This window comes from Podarcis muralis, chromosome 3 (assembly GCF_964188315.1).
Source record: "Podarcis muralis chromosome 3, rPodMur119.hap1.1, whole genome shotgun sequence".
NCBI lineage: Eukaryota > Metazoa > Chordata > Lepidosauria > Squamata > Lacertidae > Podarcis > Podarcis muralis.
The window spans coordinates 84821739-84843745 of NC_135657.1; the positions used below are offsets into that span (position 1 = coordinate 84821739).

The 22007-nt window shown below is 40.5% G+C and overlaps 1 protein-coding gene across 4 annotated transcripts in view; it reads right to left on the reverse strand.

Annotated features, from left to right (window-relative positions):
* Positions 1-22007, reverse strand: part of COL19A1 (collagen type XIX alpha 1 chain) — a 192001-nt gene that overhangs the window by 167663 nt on the left and 2331 nt on the right. For 2 of the 4 annotated variants that reach the window (XM_077926263.1, XM_077926266.1), the window contains exons 2-4: positions 14388-14511; positions 3263-3331; positions 2683-2782 (exon numbers count right to left, since the gene is read on the reverse strand). In XM_077926263.1, the coding sequence (XP_077782389.1) occupies positions 2683-2782; positions 3263-3331; positions 14388-14475 (257 nt within the window). In that variant the 5' untranslated portion in view covers positions 14476-14511. Of the gene's footprint in view, positions 1-2682; positions 2783-3262; positions 3332-14387; positions 14512-21276; positions 21386-21798; positions 21904-22007 lie in introns of those variants that run through there. The other 2 variants (XM_077926265.1, XM_077926264.1) reach the window with 2 other exon arrangements.

Consider the following 22007-nt stretch of genomic DNA (forward strand, 5'->3'; position numbering starts at 1 on the left):
TTCGAGAACACTATCCAACCATCTCATCCTCTGTCGTCCCCTTCTCCTTGTGCCCTCCATCTTTCCCAACATCAGGGTCTTTTCCAGGGAGTATTCTCTTCTCATGAGGTGGCCAAAGTATTGGAGCCTCAACTTCACGATCTGTCCTTCCAGTGAGCACTCAGGTCTGATTTCCTTAAGAATGGATGCGTTTGATCTTCTTGCAGTCCATGGAACTCTCAAGAGTCTCCTCCAGCACCATAATTCAAAAGCATCAATTCTTCGGCGATCAGCCTTCTTTATGGTCCAGCTCTCACCATAAAGAATAGGCTATCCCCCCCTCAAATTAACAACCTTGCACTGCTTGGATGTGGCGGGCAACAATATGTAATGAAGGTACCAGGCAAGCCTCTGTAACTGAGGCACTTTCATACATACCCAGGGCAGGGAGCCAGTGAACCAAATTGGTACCATTGTATGGAAGGAGATGGGCTATAAACTATTTCTTCTGCCATGGTCCAAATCCAAATCATGAGCCCTGTGCCTGCTATATGCAATGGAAGGAAAGATCTCATTGGCACCAACAAGTCTATTCTGAGTAAAACCTAGTGGACTACAATCCTGATAGATTATTTAAGGCAAAAATGTTTAGGGCATGGGTAGACAAACCATGGCCCGGGGGGCAAGATCCAGCCCAATCGCCTTCTAAATCCGGCCCGCGGACGGTCCAGGAATCAGCGTGTTTTTACATGAGTAGAATGTGTTCTTTTATTTAAAATGCATCTCTGGGATATTTGTGGGGCCTGCCTGGTGTTTTTACAGAGCCAGTGTGGTGTAGTGGTTAAAAGCGGTAGTCTCGTAATCTGGGGAACCGGGTTCGCGTCTCCGCTCCTCCACATGCAGCTGCTGGGTGACCTTGGGCCAGTCACACTTCTTTGAAGTCTCTCAGCCCCACTCACCTCACAGAGTGTTTGTTGTGGGGGAGGAAGGGAAAGGAGAATGTTAGCCACTTTGAGACTCCTTAAAGGGAGTGAAAGGCAGGATATCAAATCCAAACTCTTCTTCTTCTTCTTCTTCTTCTTCTTCTTCTTCTTCTTCTTCTTCTTCTTCTTTACATGAGTAGAATGTGTCCTTTTATTTAAAATGCATCTCTGGGTTATTTGTGGGGCATAGGAATTCGTTCTTTTTTTTTTCTTTTCAAAATATGGTCCGGCCCCCCACGAGGTCTGAGGGACAGTGAACCAGCCCCCTGCTGAAAAAGTTTGCTGGCCTGACCCCTGGTTTAGGGGGCTTCAGTCCATGAAAGCTTATTATATATATGCTACTATTCAAGGCAGAAAAGTCTCTGTTCTTTTTCCACAATGCAGTAGAGAAACTGTGTTAAGATGGCCACACTGCCACGGGGTGGGGAAACTTATTTCAATAATGAAACCCTAAAGAGATAGAGAGAAGAAAGTACCTCACCCAAACTCTGTTTCCAGACAGATATACTAAAGAAACCAACTTCCTTCTATATTCAGCTTGGAAAAGCACCGTATTTACAACTACATTGATAGCTGCAAGCCTCATTGAAAAATAAAATGGCATCCCTCATCAGAAGTGGCACAGCATAGTTTACAACTCACTCATGCTATAGCTGAATGAGTGAAATGTAAGGGGATATCTGCCAAGCTACTTGACACTTACAAGTCAGCTTAATCAGATACTCTTTCGCTTCCTGTGGCGAGGAGACCAATGTTCTGCTACTCACAGCGTATACCCAGAGTCTATTTACATATACTAAGAGAAGAAGACGTGATCATACAAGTCATGTTGCATCTGACTATGCTGCTGTGTCTAAAGCCACAAAATCTGACACAGTGCAGGAAGTGAAGAAGGCAACAAAAGAGATTTACTGAACACACAGGACCAGGGCAATGGAGATAAAGATGTTCTAGTGGCAGATGTCTACATTCCTAGCCTTCTTTTGTTACAATCTAGCCTGATTAAATTGCTGTGGCAGCAATTAAAAAGGATGTGCAAGCACACATTATGGGAACATGCTCACCACCAGAATCCACAAACTCTAAAACAGGGTTCAAAAAGAGAGAATAAAGCAGGTTTATAAAATTTTAACAGTGCAAGGAAATATTGCTTGGAAAACAAATGGCTTGTGCCTAGCCTTTCGAACTGTCCATTCTCACAAAGTACAACTGAGCTGAACTGAAGTCAGGCAAAGGATGGGCAGCAGAGAGAACAAAAACAACCTGAAGAGTACTGAGGAAGAGAGAATACTGAAAACTCCCCATTTCAATGGTCATTCACATGGAAGCGTTCTACATATCTTTTAGGATATTCTGGATAATTAGCATATAAATTCATTTTATTTCCATCACCATTTAATGTTGATGTCATTGCTTTTATGGGAATAAGACACGAAGACTACCTAAAGTTCCCCCCAAAACATATTTCTTTCTTTCTCTTTCTCTTTTTCTTTCTTTCTTTCATCTTTCTTTTTGAAGCTTACAGGGCTGAAACAATAAGTAAAATCCACAGAAACACACAGTTCATCATTGCAGAAAAAGAGAAAGTGGAAATTCACGCAGATGTACACAAATGAAGAGACTGGTGGAAAATAAAGAAATTTAAAAATACAAGCCAAGTAGGATATAGAGAAATGTTTAGGGATTCTACATGGTTATACAATGATAATGTATTACTTACTGAGAGTCTCTGATAAGAGGTGCATTCCCCAACTTAAAACAAGGCTTTCCAACTCCACATGAAGTCTGCCTCAAAGAAAAGCTTTGGGTTAAATCAAAACCTGAAAAATATGATAGAGTGGAATCATTTATTGTTCATTTAATGCAATTTAACAAGGCTGGAGAAAATTATCGATTTGTGCCATAAGCTTGTCTGTTTTGCTAGACTAACAACTGACAGGCTATTTCAAATCCCACGGTTTTGGTCACAGAAATGTCCAGATCTCATTTTCTCCGTAGGAGGAATATTAGCGTGAAATTCCCCTAGCACTTGACTTGGCAACCTCTGAGGAATTCACTCGCTGTTTCCTTTTGCCATCTGAATGAATGAAAATAAAAGTGCTGCTTGTCAGAAATGAATGCTAACTCCGTGCTAATTATAACAAGCATGAATGGAAAAATAAAAGATGAATGTAAATGACTTAGCTAGGACTCTCAGAAATAAAATGTTTTGCGTTAATGAAAACACATTTCTAAGAATTAAATGCACTCTTTGCTGACATACTCATCTATTTATTTATTTTTGCTTAAGGAAAACTCACCTGAAACATCAAGGTTTTCTTGGTAGCTAAACTGATGTCCTTCTGTTTTCAATACTGGGCATGCAGTAGCTATAAAAAAATATAAAATGTCCTAAAGCTTTATAAAAAATATACAGATTGTAGTATTTTTCACTACAATAAAAGTAATATTAGCATTGTAAAAAATAACACGATGTTTAAATGCAAAACTGCTGTTGTTTATTTATACAGAGTGCCATTAATGAGCCTGACACTAGGAAAGCACTAGGGTCCATTTCGGAAGAAGCAGGCTCAGAGATGAATAATTTGGGTGTCTGTGTGCAATTATTAATACATGTTCACAGGGTTTAATTATATTAATCTTTGCTACCTCCGAGACTTTAGCACGTAGTGGAAGAAAGACTGAGATATGCATAGTACTGCACAGGTGGAACAGAATTTATTTATTTTGTGGGTTGTCCCTTCTTCAGATGCTTATTCTGTTATAAAAATTGGCTTATTCAGATAATGTTTTGTCCTTGGCATATCTCTTTGTGAATTTTAACAGCTTTTGTGCATGTGTTTGTGTATACAGATATATTGTTTTCTTTGCTTTTAATTCAAGTAGTCTGAGGCTGCATTATACCTTTACATCACATTACTTGCGATGAACCGAACAAGGATTATTCCAAAATGTGTCAGGCATAAAATAATTTATTAAAATATCTGGATTTCCTTCCCCTCGCCCCCACTTTATTATCTCTCATACACTTTATGGAGTAACAAGAAAACAACAGATCATTTTGAATACCACTGACACAATTAAATCTGCAAAACTGGGGAAATGAATTTAGTATCAACGTCATGGAAGAAAAAATGATACACAGTGGTACCTCGGGTTAAGTATTTAATTCATTCCGGAGGTCCGTACTTAACCTGAAACTGTTCTTAACCTGAAGCACCACTTTAGCTAATGGGGCCTCCCGCTGCTGCCGCACTGCCAGAGCCCAATTTCTGTTCTCATCCTGAAGCAAAGTTCTTAACCTGAAGGACTATTTCTGGGTTAGTGGAGTCTGTAACCTGAAGCATATGTAAGCTGAAGCGTATGTAACCCGAGGTACCACTGTACATTTTCAATAAGCTAAAAAGAATAAAAGAAAGCCCCTACAATAATATTCCTGTTCAGGGCTTAAGCCAATCTGGATCAAGAGCTTTGTGCTAGTCACGGGGTTCACAGGAGGAATGCTTCTGGAGTAAAGTGAGGAAGCATATCTTTAGATTTCCCATTCTCCTTGCTGTGCTAGACAGTGCTAAAGGGATCAGTTTGGTGATTGGCTGCCAGCTGCAAACTTCAGCACTTTATTGCTAAATAGCAGACTTGAGTGGTTTGGGGTGAGAAAGGGAAACTACAAGGAACTCGCAACTTTTGTACATTTAACTTGTGCTCATTTACTGTACGCAAATGGCAAAAAATAAAATAAAAGGGGCAATAGGGTAGGGTGGGCATCCAGCAGGGGAAAAAACCTTTGGCAATTCCACCCACTGTTCTGATTATACGTGATTTTGGCTTTATGCACTACCCCCAGACCATAACCCCTATGTAAGTTGAGAGTTGCCTGTATACTCAATCTTTTATTAAATGATGCAATCTAAAGTGTGTTCCTAACACAATAAAATGTTGACTTGTAATGTCACTCAGTAAGACAAAGCACAAACATGGCCATGAAATAGCAAACAATTCAATTACAGTGGAGGATTAAGTACAGGCTTCGCTATCTCACTGAAATAAAAAGGAGCGAAAAACTGTTGAAATCTGAGTTAACATCAACAAATATTTAGTATTAATTTTAAATTGTGTTCTCCCCTTAAAAATATAGTAAAGCATTTGAAGTAAGAATAAAAGCAGGTGAGTGGATCACAGGAGAAATAGCCAAACATAATTTACTGTGAAGACAATTGCTGTCATAATGTTGTGTTAACATTCAACATTGCTTTTGGAGAAAACATTAAATAATATAATAAAGGTTTGTTACAAAAACTACCTCGTTAAGTTATTTTACAACAGAGGTTGTTTCAAATATGCTAACACTCTCCTATAACAGCGTTCCAACCTATGATTCGAATTCACAGTTTGAAATAACTTATTTTAAAATAGGCAAACTGTTCCAACATATAATGCTAATTCATGATTTGAAATCACTTTGTTTAATGATTAGCCTAACAAAACAGGCTACATTAAATTAACTTTTGAGTATTCTACTATTATATAAAAACAACTCCTCAACATGTCAGTTTTCAAAGACCTTAAGCCCTATATACATGAATCACAAAATCCAGGCTGGGGGCACTGATCCTACCCAGGCCTTTTAAGATCTCAGACTGCAATCCTATGCATGATCAATGGTCTTTCTTCCAAGTAAATATGCATAGGGACATGCAGTCAGTTTCCCCTGACTATTCATGTTCATAGTACTAATTCACACTTCTTATTTTGCAGCCAGATGACAGCACATTCCCCCCACCAACAGTTGAGTCACACACATGCAATTTTGATGTAAGAGCCAGGACCTCAGTGGCTGTGATTTGTAATTCTACAATGACATTGCCACAGCAGCATGATTTTGGCACTCACTCATAACACTGCTCTCACGTGTTGCTATGAGAGAGAAAAAAGTTGTTGAAGGTAATATGCTAGTCAATGCTTAAGAGGCATTATATATTAATTCTATAGATACTTCCATGTCTAGTCTGTGCACAGACTGACACTTACTAGCTGACATTACACCACCACAACAATTTTCAGCATCAAAATATTGCTTGAAGGAGCGGCCACCTGAGAACCATTTGAGTCAACTGCTGGCCTGCTAATTTAGCGCAGATGGAATCTGTATTGAATTTAAAATGTGAAGCCCCTACGAAAGAGTGCCAAAATAATATTAGCAGGGACTTTCCAAAGTGTCACAAGGTGCAAAGGGATGAGGTATAGCATAGCAGAATGTGATTAATGAATTCCAAAACCAAGAGAGGAAAAAGTTGCATTGAAAATGGCAAGTATTCCAGATGTTTCCACATTCTGGAGGTAACCAGAAATTAAACATCTAGAAGAGGTTGCTCTTTCCTGTTTTAAATTTGGGCTTCCCCCAAAAAAACTTTTTGGGGAAGACAGAATGCTGGAGGTTTTTATAGTGGGGGGAGAAGAAGAAGAAGAAGAAGAAGAAGAAGAAGAAGAAGAAGAAGAAGAAGAAGAAGAAGAAGAGGGAGTCCTATTGCACAACACCGGATGTCACTTTCTGTTGTCAGGAAATTTTGGCTGGCTTTTTTTTTAATTCTTTAATGTTGGTTTAATTATTATGTTGTGAGTTCAGGGGTGTCCCCACTAAATTCCTGGGTGCAGTAGGAGTTAGAATTTAAGCAACGCTTGGAGTTGTAACCTGGGGGCCAGACATGCGATTTAGCGAGTGTTAAAATATAAGACAGGCCAGCATAGCAAGTTCAGGAAATCGCCTGGGAGAAGAGCCATTGAGGAAAACAAAAGGAAATGATGGCCTATGAAGAAAAACCAAGGAGACGGGACTCTATGGCATATGGCTCTTGGGAGGGGTCCCTCCCTCAGCTCTGGGATAGTTAGCAGAGATAAAGCAGAGTGGAGAATTTAGGACTGCAGTTGGGGATGATGTGGGCTAGAGGGAAATGTTCCAACCTGCAGGTGTCAGCAACGGGGGAGGGCAGCATGATTGTTTCCTCTTTGGAATCCGAGGCAGCAGATATGGCAGAAACAGGAACCTCCAGGGATGTCAATGCTGAAAGCCCCTCAACTGTAGGCTCGGGTTGTATATTTGTATAAATAAACCATATATAATAAAGTCACCACAGTCTCCACTGTGCCTCATTTCCAAAGGGAACACAAATCCCGGGTGAGCACCTAGACTCCCTGCAATCTCACACTGCTCTGAGATTGGGGTGGCATGTAATAATATCATATTATAATGCTGTTTTCTGTAAGCCACCTAGGAATTTTTACTGATGGGCAACCACATATATTTATTGGATTTATATGGCAAATACAATTTATATTAGTAAATAAAATGTTCATTACTCATGGGCTAATTTAATGCAGCCATTTCCAAGGGAATGGGGGAGACACTGAAGCAAACATTGATAAATAGCTCTGCTCATGTGTTTACTTATACGAAGGGGTGTCACAAGTTTGAAGAAGATGTGATGTGATCAAGGTTACAAGTTCTGGGAAAGCCTACGTACATAGGCTTCCCCTCTTCAGAAGCATAAATAATTTTATTTGCATGGCACCATTCGATAGTTAAAACCAGTGCTTTTTAAAGAAAGGTGGGTGCTGGTACTCTTACAAAGTAAGTGCAACGCTTTTAACATTTGGGAAAAATAAATCAAATATTACTCAGCCAAATTAAACAGTTGTCACCTAAATCATAATCAGATCTTAAGTACACAATAAATTAATATCAGAAACAGCAGCAACAACCCCCCCAACGAAACCCCCTAAACAATATCCCAGCCTAAGAACCTAATGCATGGATGGCAGAACAAGGAACGATGTGCATCACTGGGGCCAGAAGCATGGTTCCAGAGCTCTTTTAATCACATGATGCCACTTCACATGAGTAGCACATGAAGGAAACTAATGTCGAAGAATTATCCAATGACATTAGCATCCTCTTCTTTTTTATCTATGGAGTAGCCCACATTTAGAAACAAAAGGAAGGTCATGTCAGATTGTATCCTAGATATTATGAGATACGTAGCTTGTTTTGCATGCGAGTGTGTCAAAATTCCACAGAGAAGGTACACAATGAGAAGAAATCACTACATTGTTTAAGTTGAACTGAATCTTTTCAACATGCTCCCATGTTTCCATGGCCATCCTCTGCTCTGTTCATTGTGCAAGAACCTCTCTGCTTCCACTTATTAAGATTCCCTCCATACACTCTGTAAATGTTCTCTAAAGCCTGACACTGTGTTCATATAAATATGCTTTCATCCTTGAGCTCATCGTTTAAAAAAATGAACTCTAAATGAAAGAAAGATGATGCTACTGTCACTTGTTGTGCCCAAGTATCAGCCCATCTACTGTGAAATACTCTTTTGTCTAAGCCTCTCCCCGCATCTTGCTTGTCTCCTATTCTACTCTCTAGAAGGCGTGATAGCCTCACTCCGACTTTTGAGCACGCCAGGTTCTGTTCTGTCTCCGCTATTTCTCTCCCTCCTAAAGCCCTTCATCTAGCCTCATCAAAGCTATTCTCCCAGTACCATGGAGAGGACTAGATCAGGTGACCAGGGCTACAACATAGCTGCTTAGTGCATCCCACCAGTAACCATGTGAGGGAGGCAGTCATCCACGTGGTTGTGCCTCTAGCCACATGGTTGTTATTATAGCCCTAATAATTATTATACCTCAATGAATATTAAACAACAACAACAATGAAATGGAGGAGTTACAATAAGCTTGAGGCTACAGAATATGGCCTTTCAATTCCATTGCAGAACCTGACCTTTATTTGAAAGTCTCTGATGAACTGGGCTTAGAATAGAACCACAAAGCAACAAAAGTGTGGACCACACACTGTATGTTCCACAACACTTAAGCAATAGAGCTTTGGTCTATTGCAAGACCCTGGCATGTTAACATTAAATTATACACACTTCACTGAGCAATTTTCAGAGGAAGAATTTTTTTGGGGGGTATTTTTTGTTATTGAATCATCACTGCCTTTTTCAACTTATTTTTTATTCTGCATCCCATACATGACTGCAGCCAACATTTTTTTAAAATAACATGGTAGAATGCAAGGAGTTCTTAAAAGCTGGTAAGTGCTCCTTTTTTAGTTGTGTTTTAAATATACATAACTCTGAGCTACAACAGTCAAGAGGCCATGAGGGGGAAAAATACTGGGTCCTAGAAAAGACTGTCATTCATGTATCCCTCCCTCCCTCACTTCATTTGCTCCAGTTCTACACTCACCACACAAATATATAATGCAGGGATCACTAAACTGTGTGTCTCTTCTCCATAGAGAAAATAGCTGGATGCACAATCTGTACAATCCTGGAATCTGTAAGTGCCAAAAGATAGAGAAGATATGCCCCATTTGCAGCTGGAGGGCTCATTCTCTTTGCCTTTTAGGACCAGGAGAGGAGGGGGGAGAGCAGCTATCTTAAAACCTCTGTTGGAAAGAGCAATATGGCTGCATTGTCTCTGCTATGCATCCTGACTAACACAAGAACAGTCACACTGTGTGCCTCTACCTGCCGCCACAGACCGTTGCGTTGCACCATTGTGCCAACCAGCATGGGCGGGAGAAAGCACATATTAAATGCTGGCATTCAATTAAGTTTAGCCTTCCAAGCAAAATATTTAGAACTACCATATCATAGGCAGCACTTTACATCCATGCAAGGCTGTCCTGAGTCGTCTGCCGCTAGGCCATAAATAGAGCGTGAGCTGTAAGAACTGAAAGTCCTGGGAACATTAACTTTTACATGACACACAATGTGAGGAGTTCAACTTGTGCACAGTCAGTGTCTGAGTACACTACTGAGTAATTCTGAATGTAAATGCCCAAACGTACATGAATAGTCCCACTGAAGTAACTAGAGGAATTATTCATTGTGCTGCTTTAGGAATAAAAATGAATTCGAATTATTAGAAGGAAATTACCTCAGTACAGTTGTGGGAGTTGTGAGATTTCACATGCAACTGAATGCCATATAATAATTACACAATATTTTTAAATAAAAGAGAGAAGAATTTTCACTCTAAGTGTTACACTTGTCAGGTTTTAGGGGAAACAAAGCATGTGAGGACGACGTTCATTTTACCATTGGGGAGACTAGATTGAAAGGACAGGTTCTTGTACATTTCAGAGTTTTGCAGAAGAGAGAATGTTGCCCTCTCCAGCTTGTCATGCAGGGATGATAAACAGCATTTGCCGGCATTCCTTCTTCCACAGAACTAAAGGAACTTTGCCCTATTTGCAACTGATCTCTTTTCTCTTTCTCTTTCCTATACATTTTCTCTGTTAATCTATCTTTCTGCTTTTCCTCTTTTAAAAAATCACCCTAAACAACAATGGCAACAAGAGAACTGTAGGACTGCTACTGGGTTCCAACAAACCAATTAAATACTGCAAGACTGGAGAACATTTTTGCAAACTCAAGTGGTGTTTGAATAAAAATTCACATGTCTAAAATTCTGACCGGAAGCTAATATATTGTTAATATGCTCTTTGTCAGAAATCTAGGATTCCATAGAGAAGTTACTGAGACCTTCTGAATCTCTATAGTTAGAATTGGAACACAATCATGGCCTCCCCTAAAGAATTCTGAGAACTGAGAACTTCTAAGAGTGCTGAGAGTTATTAGGAAACCCTTCATTACCATTCCCAGCATGCTTAACAAACTACAGCTCCAAGGAAGTGGTATAAGGGTGCTTCAAAGGTATGGTGTGGATGTGACCCTGAATTAGTCCCTACCATTCACAGCAACGAGCCAGCTAAGCATAGTCATCATGACTAACAGCACATGCCCATGGAAGTTTGCTCCAAAGTAAGCCCCACTATGTTCAATGGTACTTAACTTCCAGGTAAGGATGCAAAGGACATCAGCACATACCACTGAAATCAACGGATTTAAGTAAGTTGCACCTACTATCTTCCATTGATTTCAATGGGAAGTGCAACCTGATCTTATTTATGCTTACTCGGTAATACAACTCACTTAGTTCAATGGGATGTATTTGGACATAAATGTGCACAGGATTGCAGCCTTAGTCCGTCAAGACTAAGGGCTCTCCCACACTTCCGTTTGACCTATGATTTCTAGGCAAAGGTCTGAGAAGTCTTTCATTTGTGCTGCCCCAGAAAAATCCACTGTTTTATCACTGAATGAGAACATACATCAATCGGGTTTTCTGTGGATTGATGCGGCCAAAAGAAAAACCCCTTGGAAGTGTAGATGGTGCCCATCTGTAGGAAGATTAGGATTGTAGTAGAATGATGCCCATAATAGGAATTTCGAACACACAGCAATAATCACTAAGGATTTTTTTTTTAACAGACTTGTGTACAATTAAAATGTATAAATTAGCACTTAAAACTCTTTATGGCCCTGCCAACAGAGAAATCCTATGAATCCAGTGAAAACATAAATGTTCCTAAACAACCTTAATCCCTGAAAAGTCAACGAATAAAACAATTACAAGAAATAACTCATTTTTAGTCTAACACATGGCTGTTGACAGCTCCGTGAGCTTCAGTATTGTAACCCAACCCTCTCTTTTAGATTTGTTAGATTTTATTTTTAGAAGTAATCACTTCCCTCCAGTAAATGGCTCTTATACCAGCAGTTCTGCACCAGTGAAAACTGAAGGGGAACATTGCTATGAACCAAAAAGCTATCGGCATTTGCCCAGGCAGGCTGCTGCAAGCGTAACCAGCATAATCTGCCACTCTGCAACATCTCTTCTTCTCCCCCAACCCCATCCCCAGCCTTGCCATTTCCTTAATTAATACAATATTAGCTAATTAAATGAAGTCATTCCCCAGGCTCATTCAGGATACTAAGCAGAAAGCAAACCTTACTTCTTCCTTCATAACAGCCCACACATGTAATCTCTCTCTTTTCTTTAGCGTGAGTAATTGCCTTCATATTTCAGTATATGCCACTTTAAAAATCAAGGTTAATTGGGAGCTTTCTGTGAAGCTCCAAGTGTTCTGAGAATCATTTCAATGCAATTAGACCATTGTGTGCAATGTGTAAGAGTCTCAATCCAAAACAGCCATGGACCCAAGGAGAAACAAACTCAGCAATATAGGATCATCTAAGATTCTAAGGAATGAGGAGGCATCAGGGATGGGACAGAGACATAAGGGGATCCTATGGAAACAGACTCAAAAGGAAATCCAAAGGTGTATAGAGTTCACTTTTCACTGAATAGTGGTGCAAAAAGAAACTTCAGTAGAATGAGGTGCTTAGAGATTTAGCTCTCCTTTGATATGCCTACTTCAGCAGTTTCGTTTGGCATAAATAACTTTGACTCTTTTCATTATTTTATGCTGAACCAGAAACATTTTGCCTCTCAAACCTCCATCCTCTGCATTTTGGCTCAAAAACTTGTAGATACTTTAAGGCCTATGTTACGGTGGACAGCAGAAATGGGGAAGGTGCAGGGTGTCAATATTGTTTTTAGATATTTTTGTTTATAGTGAAGGGTCACTATTCAGCATCAGTGGTGGACTGCTAACGTTCTCTGGTGAATTTTGTCATTCTTCATTTCTGATAGTCATTTCTGATAGTGCTGATCACCTGAGACCCTGAAAAACAAATAGTCTGTGCATTCAACCATCCAATTAAGGATATATTGCATCCAGAACTTTGTAACTTCACACCTGAAAAGGGCAAGGGAAGGATATGGTAGGTTCACTGGGTAGTTTGCTTTCCATTTCTCTCAGGAGCTGAGATCAGCGAGTCTTGAGGAGGTTTTGCTGCCTTAAGAGTTTAGGAAAGAGACTGTAATGCAAGGTTTGCTTATCCACAGTTCTTGCTACCCTTCAGCACATTTGTAATCACTTAGCACTTATTACTGGTATTTCAAGATGCTTGGAGGTTCCGCTTAACACTGGACTCCTTCTGGTCTAAGAAAAATAATTCTTAAATATATCTTATATTAAATTTTAGCATTTAGATGGGATAGCTCATACCTTCCACCTTTTTTGTATGGGTTATATGAACAATGTTGCAATCTGAAAATCAATCCCATTTCATTTTTCTATTCAAAAAGTGTTGTTATTTTGTCCACGTGTAAATCAGTAAGATTCTCTCCTACAACATTTGATGTAGATGTCTTAGGACCCAGCTACGCTTTTGTTCATCCCGTGATTTAAAGTCATGGGTCAATCCGCAGAAAAGCCGATTGATGCTTGTTCTCATTCAGCAGTAAGCAGCAGGTTTTCCTGGAGAAAGCAGCAGAACCGAAAAAAAAAAGCCCCATCGGACCTGTAACTTGAAATCATGGGGCAAGTGTGGTTGTGCCCTCTCTGGGGTCATTCTGAAATCACCCCACCTGGTGTTGCAGACTGAGCACCAGTGAACTATCAAAATACAAATGCAGTCTATGGCCAGTCCTCAGAAACTGCCAGGTCAACGTTTGATGAAATACAACTAAACCAGCTGTTTCTGCAATTACAAAAACTGATTTAATCCTCAGAAGATGACAACTATCTTGATGATTTTAAGAGGCAGATGGTCCAAAAGTTTTGTGAGGGCCAAGGTGAGCAGCGGCAGAGAGATGTATAAGTGGAAGGGCAGCAGGTTTATATGTGTTTTTTGCAAGGAAAAAAATCAAACAGATGGAAGGAAAAAATATCAACGCAGCAGAAGTTACAAAGTACTGGTGAAAAGTGTTTCTTTTTCACCTTATATAACATTTCCTAGGAACCTTTTTTTTTTTTTTTGGTCATAGCACATACAAATTATCAGACAAGCACTGATCCAGAGAAAGGCTAGTGAGGTTCCTAAGCACATTTGCCCATTCATGTCCTTACATTCACTGATTTAAATTGCCAACTCATGCACAATTACATGGAAGAAAATTCCATTAAAAGCATTATGACATCTAAGTATCGTCAGGATCATGGTGCAGGACACATAGAACCAAGCAAACCAAACTGCACTCATGACTGTGCTCTGTTTCAAAGCCCAGGGCTGGGTTCTTTTTCAATATGTAACTTAAGAAAATGAGGAAGTATCAGTAGCAGCACAACATAACTGTAAACGATTGCAAGCTCATTCCAAATGTAGACTCCTGTGAGTGGACAGGAAATGGAAATATTGCTGTTGGATACCTTGGGGTGGAAACATCTTTTAATAGAGAAGTTTAATTAAATACTTTCCAGATTAGCTTCCAAAGCTCCATTAACCCTCCATGCATTTCGTTGTACATGCACTTTCCATGTGGTGGTTTTATTATGCAGAGAGTACAACTTTCTACATAGCTGTACCTGCCCTGTTGAACATCTCGAAAAGCCTTCTGTGCCTCTATACTTTGCAAACGACTGGACTATTCTCTCAAAAGCATCAATATCACCCTGACAAAGTTTCTGTGCCTAATTAGAAAGGAAGAGGAATAAAGAAATACCTGTTTTATCAGTGACTGCTATAGAATGAGAGACTGGAAGAAGGATGGCCAACCCAAGCCAAATTATGCAAGATCCAATTGCCTTCATCTCCTCTTGAACACATGTGAACAAATGACCAGAAATCTGAAATGAAAACATTCGTGATTAAAAACACTCTTATGATTCCACTGCGGTCAAGCAGGTTGCCTTGTGGATGTCCAGCCTAGACATATCCAGATTTAGACACCAGTGCTCAAATTACAAGGGGCCAAAGAAGGCTTGACCTTGCTTACCTGGAGCATGATTTGGCTAAAATGTGGGGGAAGTTGGGACTTACAAATTTCATTTAAAGCCCCTCTACTTCTTCCACTGAAAATTGTTAGGCATGCCTGAGTTCATTGAAATCAATGGACTCAGGTTTAGCTTGTTTATTTTATTATTAGTAATTATATGCTGCCTTTCGAGGCAAAACCCTCACAAGGCAGCCTACAATAAATATAATTAGTTGCGTAAAAGTATAGGATAATTTAGTTTCATGTACATAGCAGAAGTTCTCAGCTGGAGCTATATCTAGACAGGATGGAGGGGTGATGAAATACTGCTCCATCTTCCTCTGTGGGTCTCAGGAATTTGCACATGATTTCACCCTTACACTTTTGTTTCATGGGTTAAGGGACTAGTACTTGAGAAGCTTCCCCCTGTATTTAAAATTAATCATATTTTTTGTGAAGTCTAAAATAAAATCACATCAACGAAGCAATCTTCCTCTCTATACTTATCAAACCCTTTAACTACATTGCTGCCATTTAATATAAAACCTACATAATTATGAATCATCTAAATATTCCCTTTTTAGATACATATGCATACTGGTACACACGTACATACACACAAATGTAGCAACATACACATGAGTTATAAGGGGAAAAGAGGCGTATAGACTGTTGAGCCATTAATGTAGTACTATACATACGTACTCACCTGGGGGTAAATCTCATTGACTAAATTCAGTGGGTCTTACTTCTGAATTGAGATGTGTTGTAACATAATTGGTTGGATGATTCCCTGCTACCAGCTAATTACGGTCCAAATCTAAAAATGGAAACCAGCTGTTTGTGTACTTTCTATGAGCATCCCTGATGACCAATAGCGATTTTTTAACACACATCCATGACTGTATAATAAATCCTTAGTTCATTATTCTGCCTGGGAAATATAGACAATTTCTAGTTGTTGAGAAGCCCATGTTGAGTATAACTGCTGCTCTGAGGACCCAGTTCTGGTCCTCTCATTAGGCAGGGTGAAGCAGTCACCTCAAGCAGCTGATTTGGGAGTCATAAAATGATAGCAAGTTGTTAGTTACTTAATTTATTATTATTCTATCTGCAGAGGCAGAGATGGGGTAGCTGTAGCACTTTCTGCCATAGTTGCAAAAATAACTTGACTGGTCTTGGGTACCAAGGTTGGGAAGGAGTGACTTTTGCTGCTCTGCTTCAGGCAGCCAGATGTCTGGGGCCAGCCCTAGAGCCATAGGTTGTACCTCTTTCTATTGCGGCCTTTGAATAATTTCTGTTTCACGGGCATTTTATTTTTGCCATTTGGGAGCAGAAAATAATTTTACATTGTGCTGACCAATGACTGCTAGAAATGTTTTAAAATTTGATATGTATTGACTGCATGTTATTTATGTAGGCTCTCTGTAACTTTGCTTACTGAAATAGCCTGTGGTTGATGGTAACACAACTAAGGTGAACTTCATTTTCAATTTTCCATCCCTGAACTATACTTCCTCTCACTTCTGCAAAAATCACAAGCAGTTGTGAAGAGAGAGAAGAGTCATCAGTCAAGTACAATGTGTATCATTTATTAGTGTGAAAAAAGCATGCGCACGCACACAAAGGGTGTTCGCAGGCTAATTTTAGACTTATAAGAAAACAATGAAGAGTACTTCTCAGCTACTTTTTTAGATTGTTGAGTAATAGGTTTTCAGCTATGCTAAGGTCGAATATATTGGTCAAAAGACCACCAAATTATCATGTGTTAGTAATAGCTGATTAGCATTTTTATTTTTGATTATTTTTAGCCTATGGTACTTAAAGTGAAACTACATGCACTCACTATGAGCAGGATGAGTGGAGCAGTCACAATCTCATACTGATGTATCATTCCTATATCTAGATTTCTTTTCCTTTTTCCTTTTTCTTTTTCAGCAGCTTTCATGTCTCAGAAAATATGTAAATGAGGGGGGAAAGGACAGTTCCATTTTGGACTGCATAAAAGAAGAATTGAATGTATACAACAAAATATTTTTGTCATCTATACACAATCAATCATTTCTTCTAAATCACTTATAAGGAAAAGAGAATTCAGACTTTAACAGAACATAGTAAAATGCAAAAAAATAAAAATAAAAAATCCAAATAAGGATGATTATTTATTCACTGTATACGAAAAAGAGTCCGGGTCAAACTATGCAGTAAGTGTAGTATTTTTTTCCACATGAATGTGAAGCATGGAAGACCCAGTCCAGATAAAGACAATAGAATGGGGGAAGAATATACGCAGACCTAACCCTTTGCCACCCCACTATGATACCTATTCCGATCCAGGGTTATGGTGGTACACCAACAATTTGCATGGGGGGGGGCGCACTTCAACTTTTGCCTATGGGAATTGCTGACAAGGGTCCCCCAATCTAGGTCAGGATCACAGTGGGGTAGGAGGGTCAAAACCCCATTGCCCTTGTGCTAGAATCCCAATCTAGATCAGGGCCCCTACACTGGCAATCTGTCTTTTTCTTTAAACTGCATTTAATAGTGAAAGAGTTAATGCAGAGGTTTTCACCCTTTTTGAGTCTACGGCTCCCATAACCAACTACGTTCTTTCTGCGGCACACCCTGTGGAGCTCAGGAGCCCAGTTATGTCACTCCTTGCCTACAGAGCTGGCAGCATCTCACCCTTTTTCAAACAACTTCCCTTGTGGAGTGTTCCCTCAACCTTCTCTCCTCCCTCCTTTCCTTGGGAGTCCTATGGGCAGCTGCTGCTGCCGTCCTTGGTCTCTGAGCTGTCCCTCCAGCCCAAAGAGAGGTGCCTCCCAGAGGCACCATTCGCCTGTGGAGCTTATAGCCAGGGCTGCTACAATAAACAAGAGGACATCAGAGCAGGGAGGGAAGGAAAGAGGGACAGAGGCCAGTGTTGCCCATGGCACCCCTGACCATCCTTCAACCATGGCACACTGGTTGAAAGCCACTGAGTTAATGTATTGTTAGGAGTACGTGGGGAGGGCACAGATCCCTCTAAATTCCTCAGTCTAGTAAATGTTAGAATTTATCACTGCTTAAGAGGGTTAAATAGGGTTAGACTTTAAATTGCTGCACTCAGCTATCCTTGTCCCGTAAACTGCCTGGCAGAGAAGCTACCAAGAGGAACCATCCAGAGGTTATCACTGGAATAGCAGAGTCACTGACCTAATAAGAGAGACAGAGAGAAGCCATCAGCAAGTCTAAGACTATTAGCCCGGCGCTGCACTCTGGCTGGTTAGCAGAAGACAATGCCAGAGGGGACTTCCAGTTTGCAGTGGGCAATGATGAAAGCTGAAGGCCAATAGATATGGCCTTGTGGAATCTCGCACTGCTCAGAGATTGGGTGGCATGCAGCAGTATCTTCCCATTTGGCCCTCAGTGGGGTAATATAGGCTGCTCCTACTTCAGATCCATTGGTACCATCTATATGTTGTGTTCACGTTAATGTTGCCTTTATAAGGCCAACAGCAAGAAGAGGCTGTGGTTGATTCTTTATTTTGGAAGTCAGACTCACTAAAAAAACAAAAAAGAAGGTAGTTGAGAGATGGCAAAATCATGCTTGAATCTCATTTAGATAAATGGATTCTAGGAGCATATGCCTAAATTCTATTGCCTTTCTCAAGGAGTTGGAAAGCATTTTTCACGCACGACACTCAACACAACTTTCAGACTCTTGCACACTATTTAAGTGCATTTTTCAACTGAATGTATGTTTTAGCCAAAAATATTACATGGGAATCATAGATGCATAAAATACAAAAACCAGTTTAAGATTCTGCAAACAGCTTAAGCCTTATTCCATTTCTTGGTTTTTCTTTTCTGGTTACATGCAGGAAATAAATCTGTCTGTATTTGTATGATTTGATGGAATGTCATTAGAAGATCCTGTGGGAAGCCTCTATAGCTGACTCAGAAGTTGGGTTTTGGATTTATGTTTTCTTTCAGTTTGGTTGACATATTGCTTCTTTGAGAAAATAAATAAATAAAAATATCATTTTTAAAAGGTGGCTTTATTGGAATTCTAAGGACCAAAATGACACATTATAGAAAGTGAGCACTCTTTAATCTCCCAACTTTTTTTACCTGAAAGGTGGGGCCTGCCAATTTGGACAGAACAGCAGGGAAGGGAAACAAGGGTGTCTGGGTCTTTAACCTTTCATTCCAGCCCTATTTTCCTGATCAAAAGCTCACTTTGTATATTGTCCAGAAGGGGAAACAAACAGTACAGGAACAAACAATTTTTAAAAATCCCTTCATCTGTGCAGCCTTGTTGCTGCATTTCAGTAAAAAACAAACAAAAACAAAAACAAAAAAGTGTAGGGAAATAAATTATATTCTCCAGGCATAATGTGTAGTATGACCCTAAGAGGCAATGAATCTCAAGTTCTGAAAACCTTTCTGGCAATCTGCAGATCTTAGGGTACGTACACATTAATGGCTTAAAATACAGTTAGGTGTACTGCAAGCCACATTTGCAAATCACATTTGCACGTTGCTATCCACTAGAGAGAGCAGGGATGTCTTTACCTGATGCACATTACCTGTTCAGTTTCCCCCCAACCTTGTCTCATCTCAGCTTAACTGCAGAGAGAACATGCGTTTCTATTTTCAAAACATGTGGAAGCTCGTTTGAGGAAAAATGCATCCGTTCAGCAGCAGTACTTTTCAAAGAACTACATGATAGACATTGGTTGTGGCTAATGTCATGTGTACTTGATGTCAAACGCCATTGGTGCACACACACTGGAGCAAACAAACAGTAATGGGTACACAGCCTTAGCGAGATGAGTGCTGCAACCCTAGAGTCGTCCACGACTGGACCTAACGGTCAGGGGTCCCTTTACCTAAACTACCCTTATTTAAAACTCTATTGGGAAGCAAAGATATTGCCAGCTGAGGCAGCCCAAGCTTAGCAGCGGTCAAACAAGCTTTTAAAATAGAGTTTGACTTAGACCGTTCTTTTTGCCAGTGTAATGTCCGCTAGGTTGCTAGTCACATGAGTGAACTGAAAGGAGTTTTGAATAGGGGTAAGCTTCCCCCTATCCCATCCCTGCTATACCCCTTTGAGGGACTTACCCTCATTTGGACATGCTGGTGTATCTATGGTTGAGCTGGGATGAAGACCCTCCACATGCGCAGGCAGAGACCTTCTTATTCCAAACTCCTGGTTCCAAACTCTTGGCTCATTCCTGGTGATCTTGGGATTTGTTTTGTTCTCCAAGGGCTTGCTGATATTGACTGGGTGTGCTAAACCCAATGGCAACCCTGACTTTCATGTGACTATCCATTACGAGGGGCCTGCAAGCATTCCTTGCATAACTGAGCAGAAGAAACTGGGGAAGACATCTGTGTGGCTCCATCTTTATTCACACAAGTTATTGTACTTGATAAGGACAACAAAAGCAGTCACATCACTTGTCTGGAAAACCCACTTGCAGATACTGATTGTTTTTATTGACCCAAGGCAGTGCCGCTCCTTTTTCTAATGCATTTCAATTGCTATTTCTTGCAAGCTGCTTTGGCCAGGCTTGCTTAAATTATCACCTGCCCACCTTCAGGATGAAGTGTGCATGCAGAACTCACAGGGCATTAGTCCACTGCCATTCTGAAGCTTAATTTCTAAAAGAAAGTGTACTAGAGGCCACACCTAACCAATAGTTTCAAAATGCATCCTATAATTCCTGCCACCTAATCTGCGTGGGAGGTACCTGCGTGATTGCTCACACGTGAGATATTGTTTAGCATGGCTGTCAACCTTTTTCAAGCTAGGTTCCTTTGTTTTCAATAACTGTGTTAAGAAAAAATCAGTAGGTAAAGCTTGCATTACAGCATCTTCATGCCAGAGCGATGGAAGAACCTCACCGGCTGAATTTCTGGTTCCGTGTCACACAGCTGTTAAAAGTAGATGATTTATGGAATGAACTTGCATTCCTGTTTACTTTCACCCCTTAATTCCAGAGCTGAATCCTACCACTAGAAACAGATTTCAAGGGCTATTTTCTTGCTGGCTGCATTCATTCTTAGCTGGGAAGTATTAGGCATAGAGATTCCTGCTGATTTCTCACCTTCCTTTCCCGTGCAGTGCAACGCTCAAGCCAGTGTCTATGCACTGCCCATTCCCACCGCCCTTCCGTCTTCCAAAATTGGATTGGGAAAAAATGCTCTATAGCCAAGCTTCTCTCTCTGCCCAAGCTTGGAACTCGCTTCAGAACAGGCCGAGCCACGGCGGGCAGGTGAGCTTGTTCACATACTTGAGCACCTACCCAGAGTTTCCTGGCAGTTAAGGGCAAATAAACATTGAGTATCGTAAACTAGGAGGTATTAGCCAACCTTAAAAGCTGGACCACTTTAGACCGCTTGCGCATTTCCTTCATGTAACAGATCCATTACCTGAGATTTCTAAAGCACACTGGAGAATACTTGAGCCTTTCTTTCTTTCATACATACACGCCTGAGAAGGGACCACCAAGCACATCTAATGGACCTTCACCTGTGCTTCCTCTCAACCTCACTCCAAAGCAATTTTAGGTGCTTAGCCCACACACACATATGTGAAAGAGCGACTCCTCTCAGAAAACCCTTGCCTGGAGAAGAAAATATCAATTACCTTTAGAGAGGAGGATGTCACGTACGACCTACTTCCTTGCCTGCCTGTGCAAGAAAAGCTCACCTAGGCCTAGTCTACATATGCAGCAGACAAGTAGTAATGAGGGCAAGAAAGAGTGAATGGAATGTATCACTTCAACCTGTGGGAATTTGGAAGGGGGGGATCCCATTTTTAAATATTGTTCTGTGTTTAACCTGCTCCCTCTGGGGGGGAAAACAACTTTAGCAAGGAGACAGCCAGCAACTCTGGGAATAGACTTAATTGGAGGTAATTTTTACATGAGGAAGCAGCTAAAGTTTGCAACGCTCCCCTGCTGCCTGTGAAGTGGTACAGTCCTCTTTAACCCCCACAGGCTTTTACTGCCTGATTTTGCTATTGCAGCTTGATTGGGCCCAGGCAGTAGTTTCCTCCAACTCTTCAGCTGGCAGCAGGTACAGTTATGGCCTTTTTGCCACAGCCTGTTTATTATTTGTACAGCTTTCCAGACGGCTCTATTTATCCTCATATCAGAAAAGTCCTTACCTGCTAATGTTTGTTAGGAGCAAAGGATTTTGATTGAAGCACAGGAGCAAGGCTAGTAAAAAATATATGGCAGCCTTAGATGCAAGTCACATCAGAGTGTGAAGCCAATGCTGCTTATTGTGGCTGCTCCCCTGCTTTCAAAGGCTAATGGGGCTTTGGCATTTCTATTTTAAGCCTTTCACATCCTGATTAACAACACCTAACACCTT